General features: G+C 43.8%; 1 protein-coding gene across 5 annotated transcripts in view; it reads left to right on the top strand.

The window, feature by feature from the left end:
• The window catches only part of Grip1 (glutamate receptor interacting protein 1), a 386,557-nt gene that overhangs the window by 345,224 nt on the left and 15,067 nt on the right, over positions 1–26,266 (top strand). For 4 of the 5 annotated variants that reach the window (XM_052165137.1, XM_052165136.1, XM_052165135.1 and 1 more), the window contains 7 exons: positions 1,053–1,197; positions 4,327–4,466; positions 4,638–4,832; positions 14,879–15,035; positions 15,456–15,567; positions 15,681–15,725; positions 20,142–20,375. In XM_052165137.1, the coding sequence (XP_052021097.1) occupies positions 1,053–1,197; positions 4,327–4,466; positions 4,638–4,832; positions 14,879–15,035; positions 15,456–15,567; positions 15,681–15,725; positions 20,142–20,375 (1,028 nt within the window). The remainder of the gene's footprint in view (positions 1–1,052; positions 1,198–4,326; positions 4,467–4,637; positions 4,833–14,878; positions 15,036–15,455; positions 15,568–15,680; positions 15,726–20,141; positions 20,376–26,266) is intronic. The other variant, XM_052165139.1, reaches the window with a different exon arrangement.

The following is a 26,266-nucleotide window of genomic DNA, read 5'->3' as shown; positions in this document are numbered from 1 at the left end:
GCAGCTGCTGACTGCAAAAAAAAAAAAAAAAAAAAAAAATGTGCCTCTGTTAATACCTTAGTCCGTACAGACTGACTGTAAAAACTGACTATTTTGTTCAAGTAGTTACTGGACCATTTCATTGTATCCTGAGGTACAGAAATGAAACAGCTCCTTAGCCATTCACAGCTCTCAGGCCAAGTGATAAAAACAAATGTCAGGAACTTTAAACATAAGCAAATAAAATATGTTGAATCCTGAAGCTTTGCAACCCTAATGAAGTCATGACACCCACCATGTTGGAAGTGGCCTGTGACATCTTTCTGACAAACGTTTGGAACAGAAATGTCTCCCTTCTTAGCAATATTAAATAGCACACAGAACATGTGGCCTTATGAGAGCCCGGTATAGGTTCCTGAAACATATCAATAGATTATATTAGCTTTTTCTTTATATAGCAGAGAGAGAGAGCATTATTCAAACTTCTGCTACAGTGCCCCTGAATTGTTCAATGGTACTAAGTCACCATCAGTGGAATGATATGAAAGATATCCTAAAATTCCTGGTATTGTCTTCAAGATGATCTCTCTGAGTTCCAATTAAATAAGAGTTATCATTCAGTCCAAACCTGAGCAAGTCCAGCTTTCCTATGTTTGTAAAAACCTGGAAACAGAAAACTTTCTGAGATATTGAGTGGTATTCTCATGCTGTATCTGTTAAGTTCTGTATCTATTACTTGGGCATTGATCACATACTTAGCCAAAACGCTGACCAAGCACTTTTACAAGGCCGAGGCAGAACGTGGGGATTCTGTGGCCATCGTTAGGCCGGCCACCCACTGGGTAAGCGTAAGTGGCATAAGTGTCCCCCGCTGGCACTCAGGACAACTTCATCCCTGAGTTAGAAAATAAAATCCTATCGAGGAAACGCTACTCCCCAACATCATCATCATTTTCTGAGCCATAGCATTTCAGGAATGAAGTTGAGAATTGCCTGCCTCATGGACGACTATATGCATTATTTTTTTTCTTTTTCCAATGAAACCAATTACTATTCCTTGGCATTTATTGCAGACGAGCAGGAGAGTTCTGGAGCGATTATTTACACGGTGGAGCTGAAGCGCTATGGGGGGCCCCTGGGCATCACAATTTCTGGAACTGAAGAGCCGTTTGATCCTATAATCATCTCCAGCCTCACTAAAGGGGGATTAGCCGAAAGGTAAGAACGGAAAGGGCTGCTACAATTACCTGTGTCTGAGGGGTTTGCTCCCTCACAGCCGTGTGAACCACCACGCTCCCTTCCCCTAGCTGTGTATCTGTTGACTTTTAAATCTGCACAGAGGATTGATTTTTAAAGCTTGAGAACTCTCAGGCAGAGCTCAGACTTGACATTGAAGGGCGGCGTCGCACAGGCAGGAAAAGATGCCACAGCTTAGCATGGATATGACTCTCAAAAGAGAAATGTGCTAAGAGAGTGCGGTTGGCTACAGGTAGATTTATATTCGGTGTCTATTTTGAGAAGAGGACGTGGCCGTTGAGGGAGGTTAGAAGGCTTGTCCAAATCAATTCTGCAAACATTTGCTGAGCTTTCTGTTGCCTGACAGGTATTGTAGTAAGCTCCTATGTATTTGGGAGAGGATAATAAAGGCTTGGTCCTCAGAGGCTGTGGCTAACAGGGTGTAGTGACCCTCTCAACACTATCTCCTTGTGTGTCTCCATTTGTCCTTTGGCAGTGATGCACACACCGCGCCTGCTCTCCGCCCTCCGCTGAACTGCACTTTTTTTTTTTTTCTGAGACATGTTGCTTGGGCACACAACAGACTCTCTAACTAGATCTATTTTCCAGTGACTTAGCTCGAGAAGGCTCAGGCATGTCATTGACACTGACACACGATGACAGTAGCTGCAAGATAGAGATGTAGCACTGCAGAGGTTTTGTTTTTTTTTTTTTTTTTCAGAGCTACAAGGCACCTTGCTTAGAGATGGGCTCACTTGACAGCTCTGTCAAACGGGGAGGCAGCTCAGCCCTGGCTACTCTTCTAGGGTTTAGCATTCTGATTTTAGCTGAGATGCCCAGGAGAGGGTCCCTTCAGCCATCCTCCTGTCCTAGTTATCACTGTGAGACAACAAAGGACTCTGCAAAGTGGTTCATTATGGCTGGATTTTATAAGCTACGTCATTCTTGAACTAATACTCTTTATGGCAGAAGAGATCTTTTTCAGAGAAAACTTCTGTAATTCTAAATGCATTGGTAGACAGGTTAAGCAGGCCTTCCTTACCAGTGTACATTGTACCACCTCTGCCTGCCAGCTACTTCTGCCCAACACAACTGCCACGGCCCTAGAACAAGCGGCGGTCAAAGCATTCAGTCCCTAACAACCCTGTAAACAGGGTTAATTCCTTCAGTATCTGAATTTAAAGTGGTCCAGTTTGGCCAAGGCCTGAGTTTGGTACTTCAGCTCAGCATCTTTGTCTCAGGGTGAAGGTCTCAGCTGCTACACCACCAGTCATCCACAGCATCCTCATATCCCTTCCAATGGTTCCCAACAATGACAGATAAAGTAAACATCAGAATTGACTATCCCAATGTACTCATTGAAATTGGATGAGGATATAGAGGTTGTAAAGGTTAGAGATACTGTTTATCAGTGTGCTAATCTAGTAATTTCATGCCTTTTCTGAGGCCAAGGAAATTGATCCATTGGTAAGTGCCTGTCACACAAGCCAAGAACCTGAGTGTATCCCCGGGCACAACATAAACGTCAGGCGCACAAGTGAGCACCTGTTACCACAGCACCGGGCACTAGGGCAAAAGGACCCCGAGAGCTCAGTGGTTAGCTAGCTTGGCCAAAGTGATGAGCTCCAGATTCAATGATAAACCATGCCTTCAAAAATAATCAATAGATAGATAGGCCAATGGATAGATGAAAAGATAAATAAATAGATTAGATTGATAGATAATAGGTAGATAGACGATAGATAGATAGATAGATAGATAGATAGATAGATAGATAGACAGATGATAGATAGACAGATGACAATAGATAAATCAATAGACAGACAACAATAGATAGATAGATAGGCAGGCAGACGACAATAAATAGACAGACAGATAGACAGACAATAGGTAGGTAGGTAGATAGACAGATAGATAGATAGATAGATAATAGGTAAGTAGATAAGTAGATGATAGAGATAGATAGATTGATAGATATAGATAGACAGATGACAATGATAGATAGATAGATAGATAGATAGATAGATAGATAGATAGATAGACAGACAGACGGACAGACAACATTAGTTAGTTAGGTAGGTAGGTAGGTAGGTAGATAGATAGATAGATAGATAGATAGATAGATAGATAGATATAATAAATAGACAGATATGGTAGAAGATGATTTGAGAGAGACCCAGTTCTGACATCAACATGCCCTCACACACATGTTGCATAGACACAAACATATATATTTATATACCACATATACAACATTAATTGATCAAGTAACATGCTTTCTTTATCCACACATCAGTCTGAGTCTTACACATGTTCCCATCTCGTTCTCGGGACTTCCCTGTGAGATGGTTACCCCCATCCTTTTGATGAGGAACTGATATCCAGAGAGGTTGAAATAAGGGAACCATGTGCCACAGCTGACCTGGTGGGTGACAGAGATGGCCTTAAACTTAGCACCTTCTAAGCCTTCTGTCCAGCCTTGTTCAACTCTTAGAACCAGACCAGGGCTGCTGCTGTACCTCTCTATAGTCTATGTCTCAAACTCTTGAATCTGTCTTATGGTGAGCCTAGCACCACTTTTGTACTGAACCTTTTAAATCTATAGGAATCAAGAAGGTTGCCTGGTATACATGGCCACATTTGCTGTTCAGCAGGGTTAATTTCCTGGGGACCTGTAAGGAGTTTACCTAATGACTTAGCTTTCTTGGAGTTTAATATATATATATATATATATATATATATATATATATATATATAGATAGATAGATAGATAGATATAGATATAGATATATATATATACAGGTTCATTCTCAAAACTAATTTAAAATGCTTACTCTAATTTTATTGGAAAATAAAAACTAATTCACTGTAGATGAATTATGACACTTTCCAAGAGAAAGCTAGGAGTGAATTTTAGAGACGCTGCCAAGTCTTTATTATTATTATTAATATGTAGGTATATTGACAAATTTACCCCAAGAAGCCTGCGGGGATTGTTTCTACCTTCCCTCCCTGTCTAGTGTGTCTGCCTCCCCTGTCCATGTCTGGTGTGTCTGCCTTCCCGCCCCTGTCTGACGTGTCTACCTCCTCTGCCACTGTCTGGTGTTCTAGAACTGGAGCGATCCACATTGGAGATCGAATCCTAGCCATCAATAGTAGCAGCTTGAAGGGAAAGCCTCTGAGTGAAGCCATCCACCTGCTACAGATGGCAGGAGAGACTGTCACCCTGAAGATTAAGAAACAGACAGATGGTGAGTGGGGCGAGCGTCCCAATTAAGGATTTTCCAGCATGTTTCCTTCCCTAAAAGAGTGTGCAGTGTCTGCGCGTGTTTCTAGGGAATCGGCTCTCAAGCTACTGCATCCGAGGATCTTTTCTTGTGAATTTACACTGATGTATATACCCTGTCTCCCTGTCTGTAAAGCCCAATCTGCATCAAGTCCCAAGAAGTTCCCCATCCCCGGCCACTCGAGTGACCTAGGAGATGGTGAGGAGGACTCCTCCCCAATACAGAAACCTGGCAAGCTCTCCGACGTGTACCCCTCCACGGTGCCTAGCGTGGACAGTGCTGTGGACTCCTGGGATGGGTCTGGAATAGATGCCAGCTATGGGAGTCAAGGTACGGAAGTCTGTCCTGTGCAGAGTGTCTTTTCATAACCCATACTGACCCAGTGTGTCTACGGTGAACAACCTGAGCTTTTCCACCTGCCACCGAAGAATTCTCTCCTTGTAAGCCATGGGCATTTATCATACATTGATAGGGTATTGATGGCCATGTACTCAATGCAGAAATCTTAGGGAGATATGAAACAGACTCTACAGCGAAGCAGTTTAATAGAGACTGTAGTGTTGTATTTCTTAGCAAGCATTCCCTATAGATGGGCAGGGGGTTGTCTGAAGCTGTTAACAAGAGAGTCACCGATAACTAGTGTTATCCCACTGATTCTCGGGCATGCCTGGCTTGAATAAAAACTGGTGTTTTTCTTACTACTCAATGTTAGGGAGTTACAGTTGTGTGATGGGTAGAGGTGTGTCATTGATGTGTCTTCCCAGACATGTGCTGATATCCATCAGATAAACAGCTTAGAGAGCAGGTTTGAGTGAGGGTAACTTGGTAACTTAGTGTCTTCATTAGGGTTTTACTGCTGGGAACAGACACCATGACCAAGGCCACTCTTATAAAGGACAACATTGAATTGGGGCTGGCTTACAGGTTCAGAGGTTCAGTCCATTATCACCAAGGCAGGAGCATGGCAGCATCCAGGCAGGCATGGTGCGGGAGGAGCTGAGAGTTCTAGATCTTCATCTGAAGGCTGCTAGCAAAATACGGATTTCCAGGCAGCTAGGATAAAGGTCTTAAGCCCACACCCACAGTGACACACCTACTCCAACAAGGCCACACCTCCTTATAGTGCCACTCCCTGGGCCAAGCGTATACAAACTATCACATTTAGTTAACTACCCATTAGGAGAGTGCATATCCAGCTGCCTCTCACCCTGGTTTTTTTATTCCTTTGTGCTCACCCTGCCTCTGTTGTGTTATACTCTGTCAAGTCCCAGATAGGTGGGGGAAAAAAATCAAAAGGACTTATTACATCAACTTCTCAAGCTATTACATAGTCATGAGGTTGGAATTTGACTGAGAAAATATGTTGAAGGTCTCAAGTGAAGCTAATGATTGATTATGTTGTATGTGCTTGATTGTGTATTGGGTGTGTGCACATAGATGTAGGAGACCAGAGGTGTCAGATCTCTGGAGGTAGAGAGGCAAGCAGATATGCAGATATGAGCCACCTGATGAGAGAGTTCTGGAAACCAAACCCAGGTCCTCTACTGAGCCAGCTCTCTATCCCCCATCACACACACACACACACACACACACACACACACACACACACACGCATGCACACATACCTATAATTTAACCCTTCCTTTTCTGGCAATTCCAAGTTATAATACCATGTGACAAGTTAGCCACAGCACCAATGTCACATTTTCATTGTCTGAGAATTTCTGGCCATAAGGGGTGTCCTATAAAGGACCATTTTGTGGGAAATATTAAAAATGGATCAGGCACATTCCTGCCCATGTGCCGGCAAGTCTCGGTCCTGCTGCAGCTCACCGGCTCTGTCTCTACTCATCAACTCAGCTGGAGCTCCTGAGTTCTCTTCGCTACCACATCAGCCCATGCAACGTCCGTCCACCCCACGGTCTGCCACCACAATACTCATTCACAGAGTAGAAGCAAGACTCTTAAAGCTTATAATTAACCAATCAGATTTATATATCAATAAGTTCTCAGTTTACAAGATGCCAATACAATAATTTTGGAACCAATTGATAATGATAAAGGCTTTATCCCAATTATTCTAACCTTATGATATTATAACCACCTGTGGCTGGTTAAGGCCACATTGGCTCACACCTGCTTCCACCTTCGCCTTCCCTTTCTCCCTGTGAGACGCTGTCTGTCTCTGTAACTCTTAGCTCCGCCTCCCTTTTCCCTGTCCAATCACAGGCCCCCTGCTGCACTAAGGTAATTGGACAGGGAAAATCCTGCAACAGACCCTACTCAAGGTTCATCAAGGTAAATGAGGTTTATTTATTAACAAGTGTGTTGATTTATTTTTTTACTCATGGGGAAACATTTTGACACAAATTTTTGTGAGAAAGCTATTGATATTAATGAGTTCTGCCCCATAAGATGATATATGGAGCAGCTTATATGTGGATTCAGATATTCCAGCCTTTTGCACCCTAAGACTGGGATCTAGTAATCTGCATATAAAATATATAGTCTGACCTTCCTTAGTAAAAGATGAAAAACTGCTTATGAAGCATTTCAAAAATTTGAATAATGGTCATAATAATACTAAATTTAACACTGACACACTAAAGTCTTTATAAAGCTAAAGAAACTATGAGGCAGTTTGAGATCATGATGACCTGGCTGAGTTAAAGTAGTTTAAAGATATGCTAATACCTCATATGGGTAGACAACTTGAGAGTTTACTAAGCATGTTCACGTGACAGCTCTCATGTAATTCCCATAAGGAAACTGCATGTTGAAGCCAGCTAGTCTGACATCCACTGTGGTCCTTGGGGCTGTGTCTAGCATTGCTGTGTGTGGGCATGTTGTGTGTCCTTGAACACCAACTTGACAGGCTCTCCCTCTCGGTCTGCCCTCCCTCTCCAGCAAGTCTGACAGCTTACAAGTCCCGACTGTGTAGAGCTAAAATCCGCTCTGCCCTTGGCTTCTGTCTATTATTCCTAGCTACACCCTCAAGGTGAATCAGATCCGGCTACAGCAGATGCTAGGAGACATATCACTTCTCTTTTTAAGTCTTCCCTTCTTCAAGGGCAATAGCCTGATACCTTCAACTGCTCCTCCACCTAATTGTAAGCCTCTTCATTGGCTCTCTCTTCTCAATGTGTCCAAGTTTAACTCTTTGATTACTCGAGGACAGCACTCAGAAAGCTGTCTTCAGCTGACTGGTGGCTCAGCGCACGGCAAGATAGCAGTTCCTGCCAGGGTCGCCCACTGCAGCACTAGGGGTTTAGACTGCACAGGATAATCATTGTTTGTTTTGAGCTTGCTAATCATCAAGATCTCTGGATCTCAGTTTCTCTTCCTTTCTTATGATATTCGATAAAAAAACGGGTATATTTAGCTCGTGATTGTTTGTAATTGACCTTTATATCATTAACCTTTGACATGTAAAGCATAAAAGCAGTTATTTTCCTCTTCTTGGGAATTGTCATGTTCTGACATGTAGCTAGTCTTTCTGCTTTGTCCCTCCAAAGACCTCACAGTCTCTGCCTCCTTCCTTCCTTAAGCTTGTAGCTGCCCCAGTTTCACTGAAGCCCCCTGATGCAAAAGAATCGATGACTTGAGTAAGCACATTCGTTATTGTTCTCTGCTACCTCGCTACAATGTCCTACTTGCTCATGCCACAGATATTTAAGGTCCAGCGTAATTCAACAGGATGAGCGCTCTGTTCTGATAGAAGGGCCCAACAGTTCACAAGTAAACAGCTACCAACAGCAGTAAACATTGCTTAATGGGAACGGAAATGAATGGACTGACCAAAGATGGTGAGGAAACCGGGAAGGTGTACAGGAAAAGCTATTGTGGGGGAAAACCTTGATTTTACTCAGTGGCTCAGAATGTAGACTTCTCCTAGTCATCTCGGGAGTGGCTTCCTCCCCTCCCATTCTCTGATCCTCCTCTATCCAGATCTGGACCTTGGGCCCTTGGGTCTTAATTATTCCTTCTTCTAACTGAGGAAACCCTGACAGGTTGTGCTCAGATATAGCAAAAGTCAATAGAAAAGGAGACAACAAATTGTCACTTCCTGAACCCTCACCCTCAGGGAAATTGATGCTCTCGGGGTCTCTGTAATCCTTGATTGAACTCAGGTAGCTATATTTCTGTCTGATTGTTTGAGGTTACTCTAACATTTGTGTTTTCTCTAGAAGTAACCTTTTTAAATTCAGCTTTAAATACATTTGCATATAATTAACTAATCTCTGGATTAATTCTTTTATTTTTTTTTTCAGTTTCTAAACACATTCCCACTATATATTCTTTAATACATTTGTGTCTCTAATTATTCCAGGATTATATTATTAGTGGTTTGGTTTAATTTTTTTCCCCCAGAAGTTGTCAGTTGTGTTTAATTATTATTTGCACTCGGGGTCTTTAACATAAAATGTGGCCTTTGCTTCAGCTGTTTTATTCAATCCCTTGGCTTTTGTTCCTCTTACGACTAGACTTGGGTGTGCCATCAACGTAGTGCCACATTTCCTTGTAGTATCTGTACAGGTCCGGAAAAGTCAGTAACAGAGGCCACCGTGTATGGTCGGAGCGCATCTTTCTGAAGACTTAGTTAAGGAATACAAACTATTAGGCTGTGCGCGTGAGCTCACCCAGCCTCCTGGGCTGGCGTTTCCAATCTTCTTCTGTTTATGCCCAGATCTCCACGTGCCTGTCCATCATCTCTATCAACTTGCGCATTTCCTCTTTGATCTCTAGTCTTACAGAAGATGACTTTGCTGTGTGTATATATTTCTTTAATCTTTTGATGTTCTATTTGATCACCTTCAGGATTTGTTCCATGGAAGGCTTTTTCTGTTCTGTTTCCCTCCCTTCCTTTCTCCCTTCATCCCTCCCTCCCTCTCTTGTTTCCTCCCCCACTTCCTTCCTTCCCCTGTCTATTCTTTTGATATAAACTTTGCATGCAGCTTATTCCCACCCTTTAAAGATTGTCACTTGTCACCACATTGAGTGAATTCCCCCATGAGCTGAAGGTTCGCTAGAGCTCTGAGCGAGCTGCACATCCCCCACTGTGTTCTAGGCTAGCTCCCCTTAGCTGTTCCACACTAGGGAGGAGGGAGAAGGGAGGACAGAGGAGGGTGGAGGGAGGACAAGGGCTCCCATAGCTGATGGAGAACAGAGGCTGCAGAGCTCACGAGGCAGAACAGGCTGCTCATCTGGATATGCCCTCTCTCAGTCCACCTGACGCCCCCCCCTGGTGATTGACAGGGTCCAGGGCGTTTGCTGCCACCAGGCCCATTCAGTGCATCCTTAAGTTTTACAACAACCACTGCTGCTTTGCCTCTGCTGTGGCCTCTGCTTTGGCTGAGTGGGTCTCTGCAAATCTCTGGTCAGAGAAATCTTCTCTCAGCCACTTACCAACACACACACACACACACACCACTACCACCACCACCACCACCACCACCACCACCACCACCCAATTCTCATGTGACTCTCACTGAATTTGCCAATTTTCCTCATGTACTTTGGCTTGAGTTATGGACCTGTTACAGAAGGTGGGGTTGGATGTGGTGATGTGTCATCCCCTCCTGAGGTGGTTTCTGAAACAGGAACAGCCTTTCCTGCTCTCCCATTTTTTAAGCAGCATCCATCCAGACCCGGAAGACATTATTGGCAAGAACAATTACAAATAACTGCACAAACACATAATTTGACTTCTCTATTCTTAGGAAAATAGTGTTTTTGAAAAGCAAATCTGGCCAAGATTATCTGGCTCACTTTCTTATACCAAAACTGGTTTCCAAAATTACAAGTAACAGCAAGACTGACAGCCTCCAATTATAGATTCAAGGAGGAAATTCCCAAAAAGCATTTTCAAATGTTTTATGTAGGAGCCAACGTTGTTTTGTTTCCTTCCCCACATGAAGACTGGGCAGAAATTAAAGGCTAGTATTATGTTTTATTTAAAAGAAAGGAAGGAAGGAAGGAAGGAAGGAAGGAAGGAAGGAAGGAAGGAAGGAAGGGAGGAAGGAAGGAAAGAAGGAAGGAAAGAAGGAAGGAAGGAAGGAAGGAAGGAAGGAAGGAAGGAAGGAAGGAAGGAAGGAAGGAAGGAAAAGAAGAAAAAGAAGAAGAACCAGGAATATGTTTTGTAGAGGTACGGTATGGTGTGGTGGAAAGGGGCGCCTCTGTGGGCCCATGCTGAGGGACCCCTTACCCCTGAGGTACCAGCCATGATGGACATAGTATAGAATAGAGCTTATTTAGGGCATGGGGAGGGGAGTTGAGGGAGTAGAGATAAGAAAAAGGCAGAGAAAGAGAGGGAGAGAGAAAGAGAGAGAGACAGAGAGAGGGGGAGGAGAAGGAAGAGGAGGAGGAGGAGGAAGCCGGCCATGAGCACATGGAGAGAGAGGGGGAGGGGAATGGGGCAGAGAGGGCAGGGGGAAAAGAGTAAGAGATAAGAGAGAGGGAGAGGAGGGGGCAAGCAGCCCCTTTTATAGTGAGTCAGGCACACCTGGCTGTTGCCAGGTAACTGTGGGGCGGAGCCTAGAAGGAGTGCTAACAGCTATGAATGGGAAGAAATTCTAAAAGCAAATGTGACTGAATTAGGGTGTCAGGACTTTGCAAATAACTCAGAGTTACTATCCCTTAAAAAAAAAAAAATCACCATGTCCAGGCAATAGAGAAGCCCTTACATTTGTAAAACTTTATCTTCCACTCTGCAAATAAATAAAATGAAACCGTGCTCATCAGAAAGAACCAAGACTGAATTTTAAAGCCTCGTTATGGCACAAAAATACAAACCTGGATGTTAAAACCAAGAGGCAGAAGAAATGAAGAAAAGAGAGGGATAAAGGTTTCCAGTTCTGAACCAAAGCAGTGATTACATACCGCGTATAATTTTTACAATTTCTTTTATTGAAGTTTTCACTTAAGATGCACTCTGTGGAAGCTGTGGAGAAGCGTCGGTTGGTCATGTAACTTCCACACTGGCACTGGGAGCTGAGTCGGGCTCTCAACCTACATTAAAACAAACACAACAGTCAGGGGCCCCCAGCACTGGAGAGGATGAGACAGAGGGATTCCTAGGACTTGCTATCCAGCCAGTTATGTTAACAAGGTCCAGGTTTGGTTGGAGATCCTGCCTTTAAAAAAAAAAAAAGGTGGAGAGCATTTGAGAAAAACACCAGACATAAATTTCTGGCACACACAGACATACATACTCATGTGTAAGCACACAAGGCACACACAGACATACATACTCATGTGCAAGCACACATATGCACCCAGCAGCACACATACACATACACAAACACAGGAGCTCATACAAAGTGGCTCCAAATATAGATGTATTCTAATTTCATGGACTCGACACAGCAGTGCAACCAAATAAGGCTTAATTATATTTCCGCGGCTATTTTTCATACACATGATCCGTTGCAACAGTTTCAGTTTGACCCCAGTGTAAATGATTGGTCTTCAGAATTTATGTTCTCACCTCTAAAAACGGGCTTGCTGTTACCAGTCTAGTTCTCTCTACTTTAAATCACGGTATCAGCATCTGCCTGTATCAGTTCGAGATCGAGTTGCGCTACTTATAAGTGAACACCAAAATGATTGCATTTAACCAAGGTGGGGGTGTGTTGTCGTCTCACACTGTAACCCAGAGCCTGGTGGGGAACATGGTGTCTTAGTGGCATCAGGGCTCACGCATCTTACTGCCCCTATGGGTTAGAATCTATGCTGCCTTCCTGTCACCACAGCCTTTATCTCACAGCCTCTGTCAAGTCTGGAACATCTCGCCTACATTCTCACTTAACTTTCTCTGAGTGTCTAATGTCATAGTTCTGTCAGTGTTCCTTAGAAGAACCAATATAGTCATAGACTCTTTTAAAAAAAAAAATTAAAATACTCTCTTGCTGGTTCTCTAATGCTACAAGTTAAAGTCAGAGGCCTTCAGTTTCCAACCTAGCATCCTTTGTACCTGGGCTTCTCTATAGCTCACTTTAATCCTTTATGTCCCAGACTCTTCATTATTCTCTAAGCAGGTTTTGGTTCCTAGTATAATACCTTGAAAATGATTATCACTTTGCATATGGTAATCCACCCTGTGTGTGTATGTAAGTATGTGTGTGCTGGTGCATGTGTGTGTCTGTATGTGTCTGTGTGCATGCGTGCATGTGTATCTCTGTGTATGTGTGAGTGCGTGCATGTGTGCACATGTGTGTCTGTGTGTACATGCATGTGTGTGTGCATATGCATGCGTGTATATGTACATGTGTGTATATGTGTGTACATGCATGTGTGTACATGCATATGTGTGTGCATGTGTATGAGTGTGTGCATGTGTGTGTTTGTGTCTATGTGTGTGTGTACATGTGTATGTCTCTGTGTATGTACATGCATGTGTATGCATATGTATGTGTGTATATGTGTCTCTGTATGTACATGCATGTGTATGTATGTGCATGTGTGTCTGTGTCTGTGTGTGCATGCATATGTGTACATGTGTGTGTATGTATGTATGTATGTATGTATGTGTGATGTGCATGCTCATGTTCATGCCTCTGCAAAGATAAGTGCACACGCTGGAGGAGCTAGGTCTAACCTCCGGCCAGAATCAGGGAACTTTTTCTCCTCTTAGACCAAGCTGTTCTAACAGCCACATTATTTCAATGTTAAAGATGTGGGCATATTGAAACTGCTATATAACTTCACAGTGATTAGGGATCTGGGCTCCTAAATATTTCTGCTATATTTTGTTTAGCACTTTTATCCTTGGGGGTCATTGCTTGGTCCAGTTACCAGTGGACCAGCTATTTTGCTTATGTTTTCAACATCTGGAATAAGAGTTGTAAGGAATCTTCAGAGAAGTCTCTTGGCCATGGGATGGTTGGGACATCTCATAGATTATACCTAGCTTACCACACAGCCAGCAGCAGTGGGAGAGAGTGAGCAGAGACAGCAGTGGATCCAGAGATTGTCCCAACCTAGCCAGTCAATTGACTGGCCTTCCTCCTGCAGGGAGGAACACATGTAGTAGTCAGAGAGACCAGAGTATCTTCCTGGGAGTAGAGAGAACGTGTTGATGGATTTGGGGGTTGAGAACACTCCTCCTTATTATGACTATATCTTCTCCCTCCCTCTTTCCAGTTTGGTCAACACTGTCTTCATAGCACTTAACCCCAATTAATGAATGTTGACATCCTAACTTCAAACTTTCATTTGACTGTCCTTGAGCACCTTTTATGACCCAGGTTCTAGCCCCAAATGATGAAAATAGGGTTTCAGTGCTGTTATGTTGAATTCCTCAAATACAGAAAGACACGCATCTGATATTAAGCTGGGGGAGGAGAGGGCAGGGGCGTGTATACACAGGCTGAGGAAATGGCCTAGAAATGTGTGATTTGATTATGATTATGATCTAAGCTGTGGACTCAGACCTATACATATGCCCTTGATTTTTCAGTCGAACCCCAAACCTATACTGAAAAACTACACATTCCATCACATAGTTGAAGTTACGTTATAAATAGTTCCCTCCAAATAATTGCAAAGAATGAACTTTATACCTTGTTGTGAATAGCCTTTAGATCTATTGTCAAAATCTTGGGACTGTAGACTTAGCTCATATTCAGGGGTGATGTCTATTAGATAACCCAATTACTCTCTAACTGCCTCTCCCTTCAAACTTTTCAGACTTAACCCCCTGTCTGAAAAGTCAGTCTCTGTTTGCAACTCAGATAAACACAATCATGCTCCAAACACCTCACGCAGCCATCTCCCTTACTTCTGACTTTCAGAGAGAGAGAGGTAGAGAGGAAACATGGAGGGGTAAATTCCCAGCTCTGAGTCTGCCTTGTTCAATGATGATCCAATCTCATCTCCTAGGAGCTGGGCTTTCCCAAACTTATCCCTGGATTTGGTGGCTGGGGTTTCTTGTCCTCCAGCCCAAGTACCCTCAAGAGTTTAAATCAGATGAGAAATGAGTCTTCTCATTAGAAGATGGTGGAGTAGTTGTGAAAGGAAAGGAGAGAAGTGAGAACCGGTAGCTCCCGGAGCCCTGACTTGCAGCAGCCAAGGCAGTTTGGGGAAAAGATGGAGGTGTGTAGACAGTACTGACTGTGAATTGAATCCCCAGGAAGGCTTAGATACTGGAAACCTCTCTTCAAAGCCTTTAGCGTTGTCTTTTAATTGCAAATAATTAGGACCAAAGGTGGCTGTGAAGAAAGCTCTCAGAGCATCAGATGCAGGAAAGGTCCCACTGTGAGCATGCTATTGTTCCAGCTGTCACTCTACCACCGGACCTTCTGCTGGCCAGTGACGTCATTATCTCATTAGATGAGACAATCCTCAGGCCCAGCTCTAACTCCTTGCTTCTGTTTCAGGCTCTGCTTTTCAGACTGCAGGGTACAACTTCAGCACCTATGACTGGAGGAGTCCGAAGCAAAGAACCAGCCTGTCCCCCGTCCCTAAGGCTCGAAGCCAGACGTACCCAGATGTGGGCCTGAGTAATGAAGACTGGGATCGGTCCACAGCCAGTGGGTAAGGTTGTCCACCCACTGCCTGCCTGTCCAGGGCGACTTCCGGGTCTTAGGGAGGAGTCACATTTCTCTACCTCTGATGGCAGGCAACTCTGGTTAGCATTGACTTGGTGAAGTGATCCACTTTGACCGTCCACATCAGCCACGTAGAAGGTTTCCAAAATGCGTGCTGCCCGGGGATAGCGGGGGGGGGGGGGGGGGGGGGGGGGGGGGGGGGGGGGGGGGGAAGAAACAATTCCATTTGATACAGACTCTTAAGTGTTGGGGTTACAGGTGTCTGCCTCCAGTACCAGAAAAGAGAACCATACAGTGTGTGTGTGTGTGTGTGTGTGTGTGTGTGTATGTGTGTACACGCGTACATGCATCTCTGTCTGTTTGTCCAACTATCTTCCTTAACCCAGACTGTGTTTCTTGCTGGCAGCTTCGCAGGGGCTTCCGACAGTGCCGACCCTGAACAAGAGGAAAACTTCTGGTCTCAAGCACTAGAGGACCTGGAGACCTGCGGCCAGTCGGGGATCCTGAGAGAGCTTGAGGTAGCCTGGGTCCTGCTGTTTCTCATGACTGTCCCGACATCCCTTTGTTTTGGTCCTTTTACGTTGGCTTTGATCACAGCAGTTCATTTAAAAGCTTTAACCCCTTTCCACAGGAGAAAGCTGACAGGCGTGTGTCATTGAGAAACATGACCCTCTTGGTAGCTACCTTTTCTGTTTCTACTTTTGCTTGTGAAGCCGCCTTCCCCCCGCCCTTGCCTTCCGGACAGCAGTTTGATTTTGATTTTATCCAATGCAGTTCTTACTGACTTGTGGCTTTTGCCATGGCTCCCTGCTAACCCTGACTGTACCTGTTTCCCACCAAATCGCTAAGGAGCTAGCCCAGTCCCCCAACAGTGGTGCATTTCATTCTCTTAGCTGCTTTAGAAAGGTTTCTTTGGCATGTTTTCATTTGTACCTGGTATAGAAATTAATTTAATCGTTACGAGGAACATAAGAGGAAATACAATTATAATTTGCTTTGCCCTTAAGTTGATCATCACAGGGCTGTTTTAAAAGGCCAGTCTACTTGATAAGCAGGGAAAAATATTACTCCCTGCTGGCTGCGCTGTTCATTGGAAAATTTAATTCCATATTAACGTCACCTGAATCTGACGAACAGTGAAACTCTGGGCAGTTCTTTAAATCAAGCCACGAAACTGCTGGCAGTGTTCAGACTTAGTCTGGGAACACGTGGAATGTTTCCTTTTATGTTCTTTTCGCGTTTCCAAGCTGTAAACTGTAAAGTGGTGAAAGTCTCACTTTTGTTTGGTTGTCCTATGAGGTCCCCAAGTCACTCTAAGGAATGTGAATGGCCCAGCCGGGTGGAACCTTGCAATTCTAAACCGGTTACTCACCTTTACCTTACTCTGCTTCTCAGTTGCATGTGTGGATATCTCATGTGATTCTAATGTTTGTGAATCTGCCAAGAAAGATCTGGAGGAAAACAGTAGTTTGGATTTATAGACACCGTAGTATTACCTGGCATGAATTTTGGCTTCAGAGCACAGTTAAAGGGCCTGAGCATGGATAGACTCATAAAATTTTAATTAAGATGTGAACCATTGATTTCTTTTTTTAAAAAAAAAATACAATTTTCAGAAAGAGCACAATTCTTAAGGGTCAGCTGGTTTATTTAAGCTTGTACCACCCCCCCATATAGCCTGTCATGGATCAGGCTGAATAAGGCACATAATTCATAACTCATGAGCAGTGCCTTCACCTAACTTACTTTGCCTTTCCCATGCCTTTCCCATTTTGATGTATTTCCCTTGTGAAACTCAGTCTTTTTATAGCTTTGTTTACACTGAGTATGCTGTAGGTGCTGTAAAAGTAGCAGGATGATCCTGGGCCGTTGCCTGGAAACAGAGTTATCTCATGAAAACAATGGTCAGAAGTGTGTTACAACAGCCTCCATATGCCTCTGTTGGGCTTTCTGTGGTGTGTCCCCCAAAACTACAAATGCAGAAAGGAAAGAGGCTGGACCAAAGAGAGGTTAAATTCTCAACTAGGAGGAATGCTCAACAGGTTCGTAGATTAGAGCCACATTTACACTAGTATCACAAAAAATTTCACCGATTTAAGTGAATTCTGTTTTCTCGATTAGGAAAGCTGTTATGTTTCTGTTGAAGCTAGAATCCTGCAGATAAAATCTACCTTCAACACCAAATGTAAAAGCAAACATTTATAAATATGGATTAGCCAAAATGATTGTGATTGAAAGAATTTACTAATCATTTTCATGGTGCAAGCAATAATTTAGTTCCAACTTTACCACTGCAAAAAAATGCATAGCCTTCCCCGAGGCTAAAAACTCCAACTAAGACCTCAAGCAGTTTTGAGGCTCTCTTATGAGCAGTTGCTTATATAAAACATAGGAATTGCTGGACAGTGGTGGTGAGTGCCTCTACTCCCAGCACTTGGGAATTAGAGGCAAATGCATCTCCATGTTTGAGGCCAGTCTGATCTACAAAGTGAGTTCCAGGGTAATCAGAGCTACAAAGAGAAACCCTGTCTCAAAAAAAAAAAATTAGATGCTTTAAAAAACATAGGAATTATAGTGATCTAATACTTAACATAATGATTAATGGAGCCCCTGAAGGGGCTGGAGAGATAGCTCAGTGCTTAAGAGCACTGACTGTTCTTCCAAAGAACATGGGTTTAAATCCCAGCACCCACATGGCAATTCACAACTGTCTGTAATTCTAGTTCCAGGGGATCTGACCCCTCACACAGACATACATGGAGGTACAACACCAATGCAAATAAAAGTAAAAAAAAAAATAGAGAACCTGATGTTTAATAAATGCAATAAAAATCAAGTACTGAGTTTAATGTTACTTAATTAATGCTACTTTAACTTTTTTAATGGATGAAAGATTAACCAAATGTCTGGATTATATTTATTTTTGTATTTAAACTTTTATAATCCTTTTTTAGATTGCTATTCATTAGACTGGATTTCAGTTTAAATGAGCAACCCAGCCATAATTTGAAAAGTTGGATGAGGAGCCCTTCTTGTGTCTCCTCCCCTCACTGAACCCTGGTAAACCCGTTTTCAGTGTCCTCTGGCAGCTCAACCAGAGTCACAGCTGTCAGGCCCAGTGATTCTTTTACTTCCCACATGCCTCCTGTGGATCTCACAAAAAAGAAAAAAAAATAAGAAGGAAAAAATAGACATAAATAAAGCAGATAAGTAGTCTAAGGAGGTAAGAATAATGAATGGGTGGTCACCATTGCCGAAAAAACAATCACTGGGTGCAGTCAGTTACCACAGATTAAATGTAGAAGCGACTTACATAAGCACCATCAAATGAAAAGTATCCATGACACCGGCACAGCTGACCATCAGGGAAGTGTCAATCAACCTCAAAAAAAGATATCTATCAGAAATATGCCATATTATGGATGCCTACAGTTGCTTAAATATTGAAGGCTTTTTTATTTAAAAGGGGAAGTTCTGAGTGACAGGAGAAGCCACAGAACCTGCTGGCCAAGGAATAAGACTGCAACCAGACTTCTGGGGTTCCCAGACTCTTACCAGGTGTTAGAACCTACCCATAGGCCTCTTCTCTCCCTGCCCATTATGGAGTAAAGCCTTTAACACCTACCTATGAGGTGATGGAGTATTAAGCGGTACTCTATATGCAGCATTCAGCAATCAGTAAGGACTTTGCAACAGCTAGAAATCCCATCCTCAGAAGCATCTGTGGTATATGTGGTCCAGTTAAAATGTGTTTGTTGGTTCTGTTTCTTTTTCAGACCGTTGTTAGAGCCATGACTATTTATGTCAATACTTGGCCATTGTGCAACTGCTTTCTTAGTGGTGCACCTATAAACCAAGCATCACCTGAGGGTTGTAAACTCTTCCAGAGGCAACAGATTAAAAATGCAGCTCTCTTTGCAGTGTTCCCTCTAATGAATAGTTGCAGGCAGTGCCCTTGGTTCAATTACTATGTGCATGATCTCGGGCAAGTGAAATTCTTTGTGCTCCAGTCTCTTTATACAGTGAGACAACGTGCCTACCTTATAGACTTATGGACTTAAATTAGTGAATCTATTCAAAGAGCTCAATCAATCAAGCTCTGTGGCTTTTGCAACGATATTCTCAGGCATGTTTAGCAGTGTAACATGTATATATATGAGCATCATGTAAGGAACATAGAACTGGCCATACAGTCTTATTTTTAGAATCTGGGCATCCTCTAACATGAGAAATGTCCATTCTATTCATGATACTGCCTTCAAATCCTTTGTCGGTCCAGTTCTGAGATCTGGTCATCTGGGATATGATCTTCCCATTGCTTACTATTCAAGGTATATATTTAAAACTGAATAGACTTCCCTTTGACTGGGAAAATCTAATTCAAGTCTCATAGTTTTTGAGCAAATGGTTGAATCCAATATAAAAATATAATTTAAAAAAAAAAAAAAACTTTCCCAAGAGTATTACACAAAGACCTGTTTCTAAGAAACACTGTCTGTGCCCTGAGATGTAGAAGCCAAAATGCTGATGAATATTAAAAGATGTGTCTATGCACATCTTGGGCAGGTCACCGGGCCAGAAGCTGCTCTTGGCAGTGCCAGGCAGGAAGTGTTAGGAGACCCCTTTGCCTCTGCATCAGTAATCTCATCCCACCCTACGGCTTGTTCTGTTGGAGTCAGAGGAATCATTACAGAGAGCAGCAGCCTGGCCTCCACGGGGAAGCTCTCCGGTCATGTCTATGAGAATCCCTGAAGGTGGCTCTTATGGGACGTTATTGCTTCAAACACAGTTTGCAGTCAACTAATGTTGGAACCTTTCAATTTGCCTCAGCATTGCTAGGGGTGGTATTTGATTAAATAAACTCAGGGATTTAAATACTTCCATTGGATTTGAGATGCACATTCTAAATAAAATTGCCAAGCATGCCCCAGACTTTCACAGTTCAGCCAGTGCATCCATTCTCCAGCCTTTAGCTCTGCCCTGAAGACACCGTATCTTGACTGGGCAGAAGGAGACTTGTGCTTAATGTTGAGCAAGCAAACCTTTTCCGTATCCATGGTCTAATCATTTCTGAAAATTGTCGATGCCGCAGGCGACAATCATGTCGGGGAGCACTATGAGTTTGAATCATGAGGCTCCAACAGCTCGCAGTCAGCTGGGGCGACAGGCCAGCTTCCAGGAACGGAGCAGTTCACGGCCACACTATAGCCAAACAACTCGCAGCAACACCCTGCCCTCAGATGTGGGCAGAAAGTCTGTAACCCTGCGGAAAATGAAGCAAGAAATAAAGGAGATCATGTCCCCAACGCCCGTGGAGCTCCACAAGGTTAGTAGACCCTTTCCTCCTTCCCTGTCATCCAAGGCAGCAGCCATTCTGCGTGACAGTGACTCGCTGATGCAGGCTCAGCTGTGACTTCTCCTGTGGGCTCAGCAGAAGAGAAAACCCACAGTTGAAAGGCAGAGCTTCAGAGACTTATGTCGTAACGCATGTCCCTTAGGAGGATTATCCTGGAGAGCGGGGAAGATTGATTTTTCAGGTGATGTGTTTATCAAAAAGTGGTCAGAATCTTACCCCAAAAATGTGAGATTCCAGTGTTACGTGGTGCTTTGATGAATGAGTCTCTTCTCATTGAAGGGAGGGAAGGAGTTCCTAGGCATCTTTTGTCCGTCGCTTCACTGACAAGAGGCTTACAGCTCATTGAAAAACAGGCTTCCTGTTCAATCATATACCTACACTAGACAGGAAATGCTCTTCAAAACATTTGATTTCCTGGGCCAGGGCAGAGTTATGCTCCATGTTGGACTATAGTATTGTCCACTTCACAGAGAAAACTTGCTCTCACACTTTGACACACTTTGGAGCCACCCACAGCGTTTAAGTGAGACATTTGTATGTGTATGGAGCATATTAGTGTCAGGTTGAAAGGAGTTAACAGGTCGCTTTTCCTATGGAGATTTCACTTTTCCTAACTAGCCTGTGAAACATAGTTGTTTGTTTTGTAGCTCACAGGGTATGATGGATCAGGGAAAGATGCCTTAGTGAGCTATGCTGTACCTGGTCCTTTATTTTATCACTCGGCCATCCAATCCATTGGCACATCGACTGTGGATACTGTGTGTACTTTCCCTCAAAGGATGTACTATCCACTCATGGGGAAATGAGAGACCAGTGGTAAGATATCTAGGAAATAGTGCTGAGAATCAGTACAGTAATGGCAGCCCGCCTGAGCAGCCCTAGAGTGCAGGAGGTGGCACTGTACCTACTGTAAAGGAAATAGGAAGGCTTCCTAGACATAGGCATTGACTGTGAGAGGAGGTGGAGGGTGGAGAGGCATCCCGAGCACAGAAAGAAACATGTGCAAAAGAAATGCCATCCATGGTGTATTTCGGGAATAAAATTATTCTCATATGACCAGGGTTCTTTGCATCCAGAGAGCTTCAGAAAGGCAAAGATGTTTCAGGCATTGAGCCCCCATTACACATTGAGCTTGTTTGTTTGTCCTGGGTACATCTGCTTGGTAATTCACATATCCTACCTCACAGGTTGGCTTTTACCGTCACACCATAGGAAATCCCTGGCCATTAAATCGCAAAGGCTACATGGTCAATGTTAATTCAGCTGTGCCAAGAAGAAGCCCATCTTCCTAATTTCCTTGGGGGTGGGGTGTGAATGCTGCCTTCCCCCTTCTCTGTTTCTACCCAGGTTGAGAAAAGCATTCTCAATGTTTACCTCCCCTCCTTTAGCCTCAAAGAGAAATGGTGCCATCACACACTGGGTACCTACTGAATTCCATCTGTTGTATGTTTTAGCCTTCACGATAGTCATTTTTAGTAGTCACTTATCATTCATAAGATAAGGAAAGTTGCAGTATGAAATTATCTTCTTCTTGTTGTTGTTCTTTTTCTTTCTGGAATGAAGCTATTTCCTCTAAGGCAATTACTTATGACCCAGAAACATAAACGCTCTGTCTCCCTGTGCTTCCTGCAAGAAAGTATTCAGCAAAACATAATGACAGTAAGCTAGATGTGGATATTGTTATAACTGAAAAAATTTTAGTGGGGCTGTGCTAAAATACAGACTTTATTTTATAAGGGGGGGGGCTCTATCTCAAATCTAACAGATGGCAGCAGGTAGACCAGTTGGCACATTTGTGCACCAGTGTGAATTGGTGATCATGGGTACAAATGGATCACCACAGTCTGATAAATACCACATTGCTTTTCCACCACCTTTTCAGTCATTTCCCCTGAATATGGTTCTATGTACATTTGTCCCATAGCTTTACTGTCTTCCAAACTAATCCCCAATAAGATGAGGCTCTCAGAAACTTAGTAGTGCTCTAAGAGTAGAGCTTCCTTAAGCATTTAAAGTTTAAAATTTAAGATGGAGCCTGTAGGCACATGCTTCAGAGTTCTCTGGAAAGCATCTGAGAACGTCTCAGGTGCCTTTGGCTGAATTTGGTTATGCTGATAAGCTGTCAATGTGTTTGCCACTTAGTACACTTTAGGAGTTGAGAAGGAAATGGTCATTAACAACAAAACTGACCTCACTATTTGCATCTTTGGGCACCTGACATGGTAGGAAAGTGTGCTGGCATATTGATTTAGTTCATTTTCATTGCTGTGATGGAATGTCTGATGGACCCAGGTTGTGGAAAGATTCCGTTTTGTTCATGGATTCAGAGAGTGCAGCCCGTTTTCAGTAGGTATGACAAATCGGAGAAGCTTTCTTTTACATCTTGGACTAGAAAGCAGAGAACCATTCAGGAAGCAATTGGTGATAATATGCTCCTTAAAACCCATTCCCACCAACCAGCTTTCTCCAGCTAGGCACCACCTTCTAAAGTTTCCACAGCCTCCCAAGACACTACCAACATTTGGGTCTGCATTTTGGGGTCCAGCTGGGGCGCCATGTTCTCTGCTTAGGGCGTTCGGATGCCGCTGCCCACTGGGCGTTAAAGATGAGTCAGAGCCTGGAACAGGTGGAGTTCTGCAGGATCCTGATCTGGCTGGGAGTGAATGCTGGGGGCGGGAGAGTTTGGGGGCATGGGGGTGCTTTTCTGAGACTCTTATTGTTACAGTTCTTTTAGACAAAGGCCTTCGCCGACAATCTTCAATGAAGCAGCTCTCTAAGAAGATCTTAGCTTGTGTATATTTGTTTGTTGGGGTGGATTTGTACTTTATTCAGGGTGAGCCAAAGGTTATGTAGTTTTGGGGAAGGGGATGAGAATATCTAGGGTGGACAAAGGTCATTGGCTGAGGCTAAGGTGCTGAGACGCCTCATTAGCATGGGGAGGCATCCCAAGAATCTCAGGTGCAAGACTACATTCCTCAGGTGAGGTCTCAGCCCTGTGACCCCCCTCCCCAGTCACCAGAGAGGAGAAAGCTGTCCTGACAAAGTTGAGTCCACCATTTTGCACCCAGGGTTGATTTGCTGCTAAGGGCTATCAAACTTAGCAGTGGGGCTCCTGACAATCAACCAACTAATCATGTCACACTGTTGCTTTTCTGTTTGTCTTTCGGGTGGTTGTTTGCCACTGGGTTTAAGTTTGGACCCATTCATGTCCAGGTTATCCTTCTCACTAGAAGTTGACTCAAGAGAGGTTGGATAGATAAAAGTTAATGAGAACTCCGTGTCATTGTTAACAAAAGGAAAGTCAAAAGCTTGAGCCCTCTGCCTCCTGGAGGCAGGCCACTAACATTACCGCATACAAAAGAGAGTGTTAGCTTGTCTGTTAGTTTCTCGACTGCGGTGGTCAATCCTGAAGGAATTGAGAGATGCCTAGGATCTTAAAAAACACACCCTCTGGGCATTTCAAAGACATTTCCATCAGTTACATAATGGCAGCTCTGGCTTAAAGGATGGTGTGATCCATTCATAGGTTCGAAATTTGAATAAGTTATAGGGAGGTGGTAGGACTATGGAAGGGGAAGTCTAGTTAAATGGGAGAGGTGTCTTTGAAGGGTACATCTTATCTTGATATTTTTCTTTTGAGACAGGCTCTTGCATAGCCCAAGATGGCCTCAGACTCATTCTGTAACCTTAAACATCGGGCCTTCCTGCCTCTAACCTATGGGCGCTCGGATTACAAGTGTGTGTCAGCATTGCTGGTTTTCTGTGGTGCTAGCGGCCAGCCTGTGTGTTTCATGCATGCTAGGCAAGCATACTACCAGACTGAGCTCATCTCCAGCTTTGTGTCCACTTAGTATGTTCTGTGTCTGGTCTCTGGCAACCACGATGTTCAGCCTCACGGCAGACTCAGAATCAACATGGCGCCCCCCCCCCCCCCAAGACTCGATAGGTAGAAACGGACACAGTAAATTGAAATGCATCCTGCTTTAAAGTTGGCCACGGTGACATAAAATTATGTCTCAATTGGCTCTTTGCTCTTATCCCATTGTCTATTCCCTACTTCCTACCTATATTCTTCCCCCTCCAGTCCCACCCCTACCCCGTCCTTCAATCCTTTAGAAAAGTCTGAGCTCTAAATGGTCCGTTCCTCATCCACTATGCCTTCGTTTCTCCCACTTAGTCATACATTGTCCACATTCATTCATCAATGAAGGCAGACTCCTTAGCTACCATTTCTGATGCTCAGGAGAAAATAGACACTCCACTGCACTTCCTTTCCTGGTCTGTACAGGTGGGAAGAAACCAGGGCTGGAGTGATTCGGCATTCGGTGTGATGGTGTGGTAAACAGAGGCGCTGGATCTACCGTGGACTCCTATTTCTCCACCCTTCTCAAAGCCAGTGCATGCTGAGCTCCTAACCTCAGTACACAGTGCCTTCCTATGAATGAATCCAACCTTCACCACCCAGTACACACTGACATTTTTGCTGTTGCTGTTTCTTAAGTACCAACGGCACTGAACTAATTCCAAGAGTTACTAATAAACCTCAGAAAACAGTCTGAAGAGCAAAACTTTAGATAGTTGTTTGGGTTCTAGATGAGACATGACCATCACCATGGAGTTAAAATACAGAATCTCTGTGTTTTCAGGGACCATGGGCCAGGAACACCTACATTTTAGCAACACTGTCAGTGGATTCTCTTGAGGTCTAAAGACTGAGAACCATGGTCAGAAGTCTTGCTAGTTCTGGGTATTATTCTAATGTAATCGTAATCGCAGACACAGAAGGGTGGATGGAGAGGGGACACTGTCCACCTCTCCATTTCGGGCCCTGGAGCTTTTGTGTTTTATCTTTAAAATAAGCCATGTTTTCTGCGGCAGTTTATCACAAACTCTCTCTCTGTGTTTGTAGATAAGGGACGTGTGATCTTAGCTGTGCTGCACTGATAACTGTCCTCCTTCCCCTTCGGAATCTTAAGCATCCTTTGGTGGCCACTCGATCTACTTTTGTAATGAATCACAGCTTCACTTCCATCCACACCTTCAGGGACCAAACCAAACCAAACCAAACCAAACAAAAAAGTAATAAAATAAAAAAAACAAACCTCTTTTACAAGATGGCGCGTTCCTTGCATTCAGCCCAGTTGAACTTTAAAAATGATTTCCTGTGGACACTCACTGGTACCCTGTCGTGCATGATTTCCAACAGGAGTGTAGCACTCAATTGTATGCAGCTATTTGTCTATGTCTCTTGACAGAAGGATTCTTAAAATAGTTTCCCAGGGTTTTTTGGTTTTTGTTTTTTGTTTTTTCATTCATAAGGCTGTTGAGGGCTCAGCACCAGAACATTTGAGTCACTCTGAGGCAGTGCTAGAGCCTCAGCTTTTTCCTCAGCCAAGCTTGCAGTGCCTTCGTCAGAAGGGAGCCAGTGGGGTGCCTGCTGCCTTGCTCCTCGTTCAGGTATCACTGGGGTTGAAGCCAGATTCTTTTGTAGCCCCGCCCCCTAGTTAGGAATGGGCGTGGCCCTGGGGGTGGGGGAGGAAGATGAAAGGCAAATATTCTTCTTCACCAACTCTTTGAAATCACCCGGGTGGATTACTAGAGTCTGCCTGCCAGGCACAGACCTCCAAGCTGCTGGCTCAGGACTGCCTGCAGTAGAAATCACTGGAAGCTAAAAACAGCTCACTCAGTCGTGCGTGAACGTGGGCTATTATCTGTAGCTCCGCCTTCCTGGGCTCCTTTCCCTTCAGAAGTCTAGAGTAGGGGTCTGGGTTTCCTCACTTCAAAAAGATGGAGCAGGAGCACCTGCTGGCAGGGGAGGGAGACCTCACGACGCCCATTTTCCCAGGTACAGTCAGCATCGT

Source organism: Apodemus sylvaticus, chromosome 20, assembly GCF_947179515.1.
Source record: "Apodemus sylvaticus chromosome 20, mApoSyl1.1, whole genome shotgun sequence".
In the NCBI taxonomy this organism is placed as follows: domain Eukaryota; kingdom Metazoa; phylum Chordata; class Mammalia; order Rodentia; family Muridae; genus Apodemus; species Apodemus sylvaticus.
The sequence above is the reverse complement of the archived record's forward strand: the minus strand, read 5'-3'. Positions and strand labels throughout refer to the sequence as shown.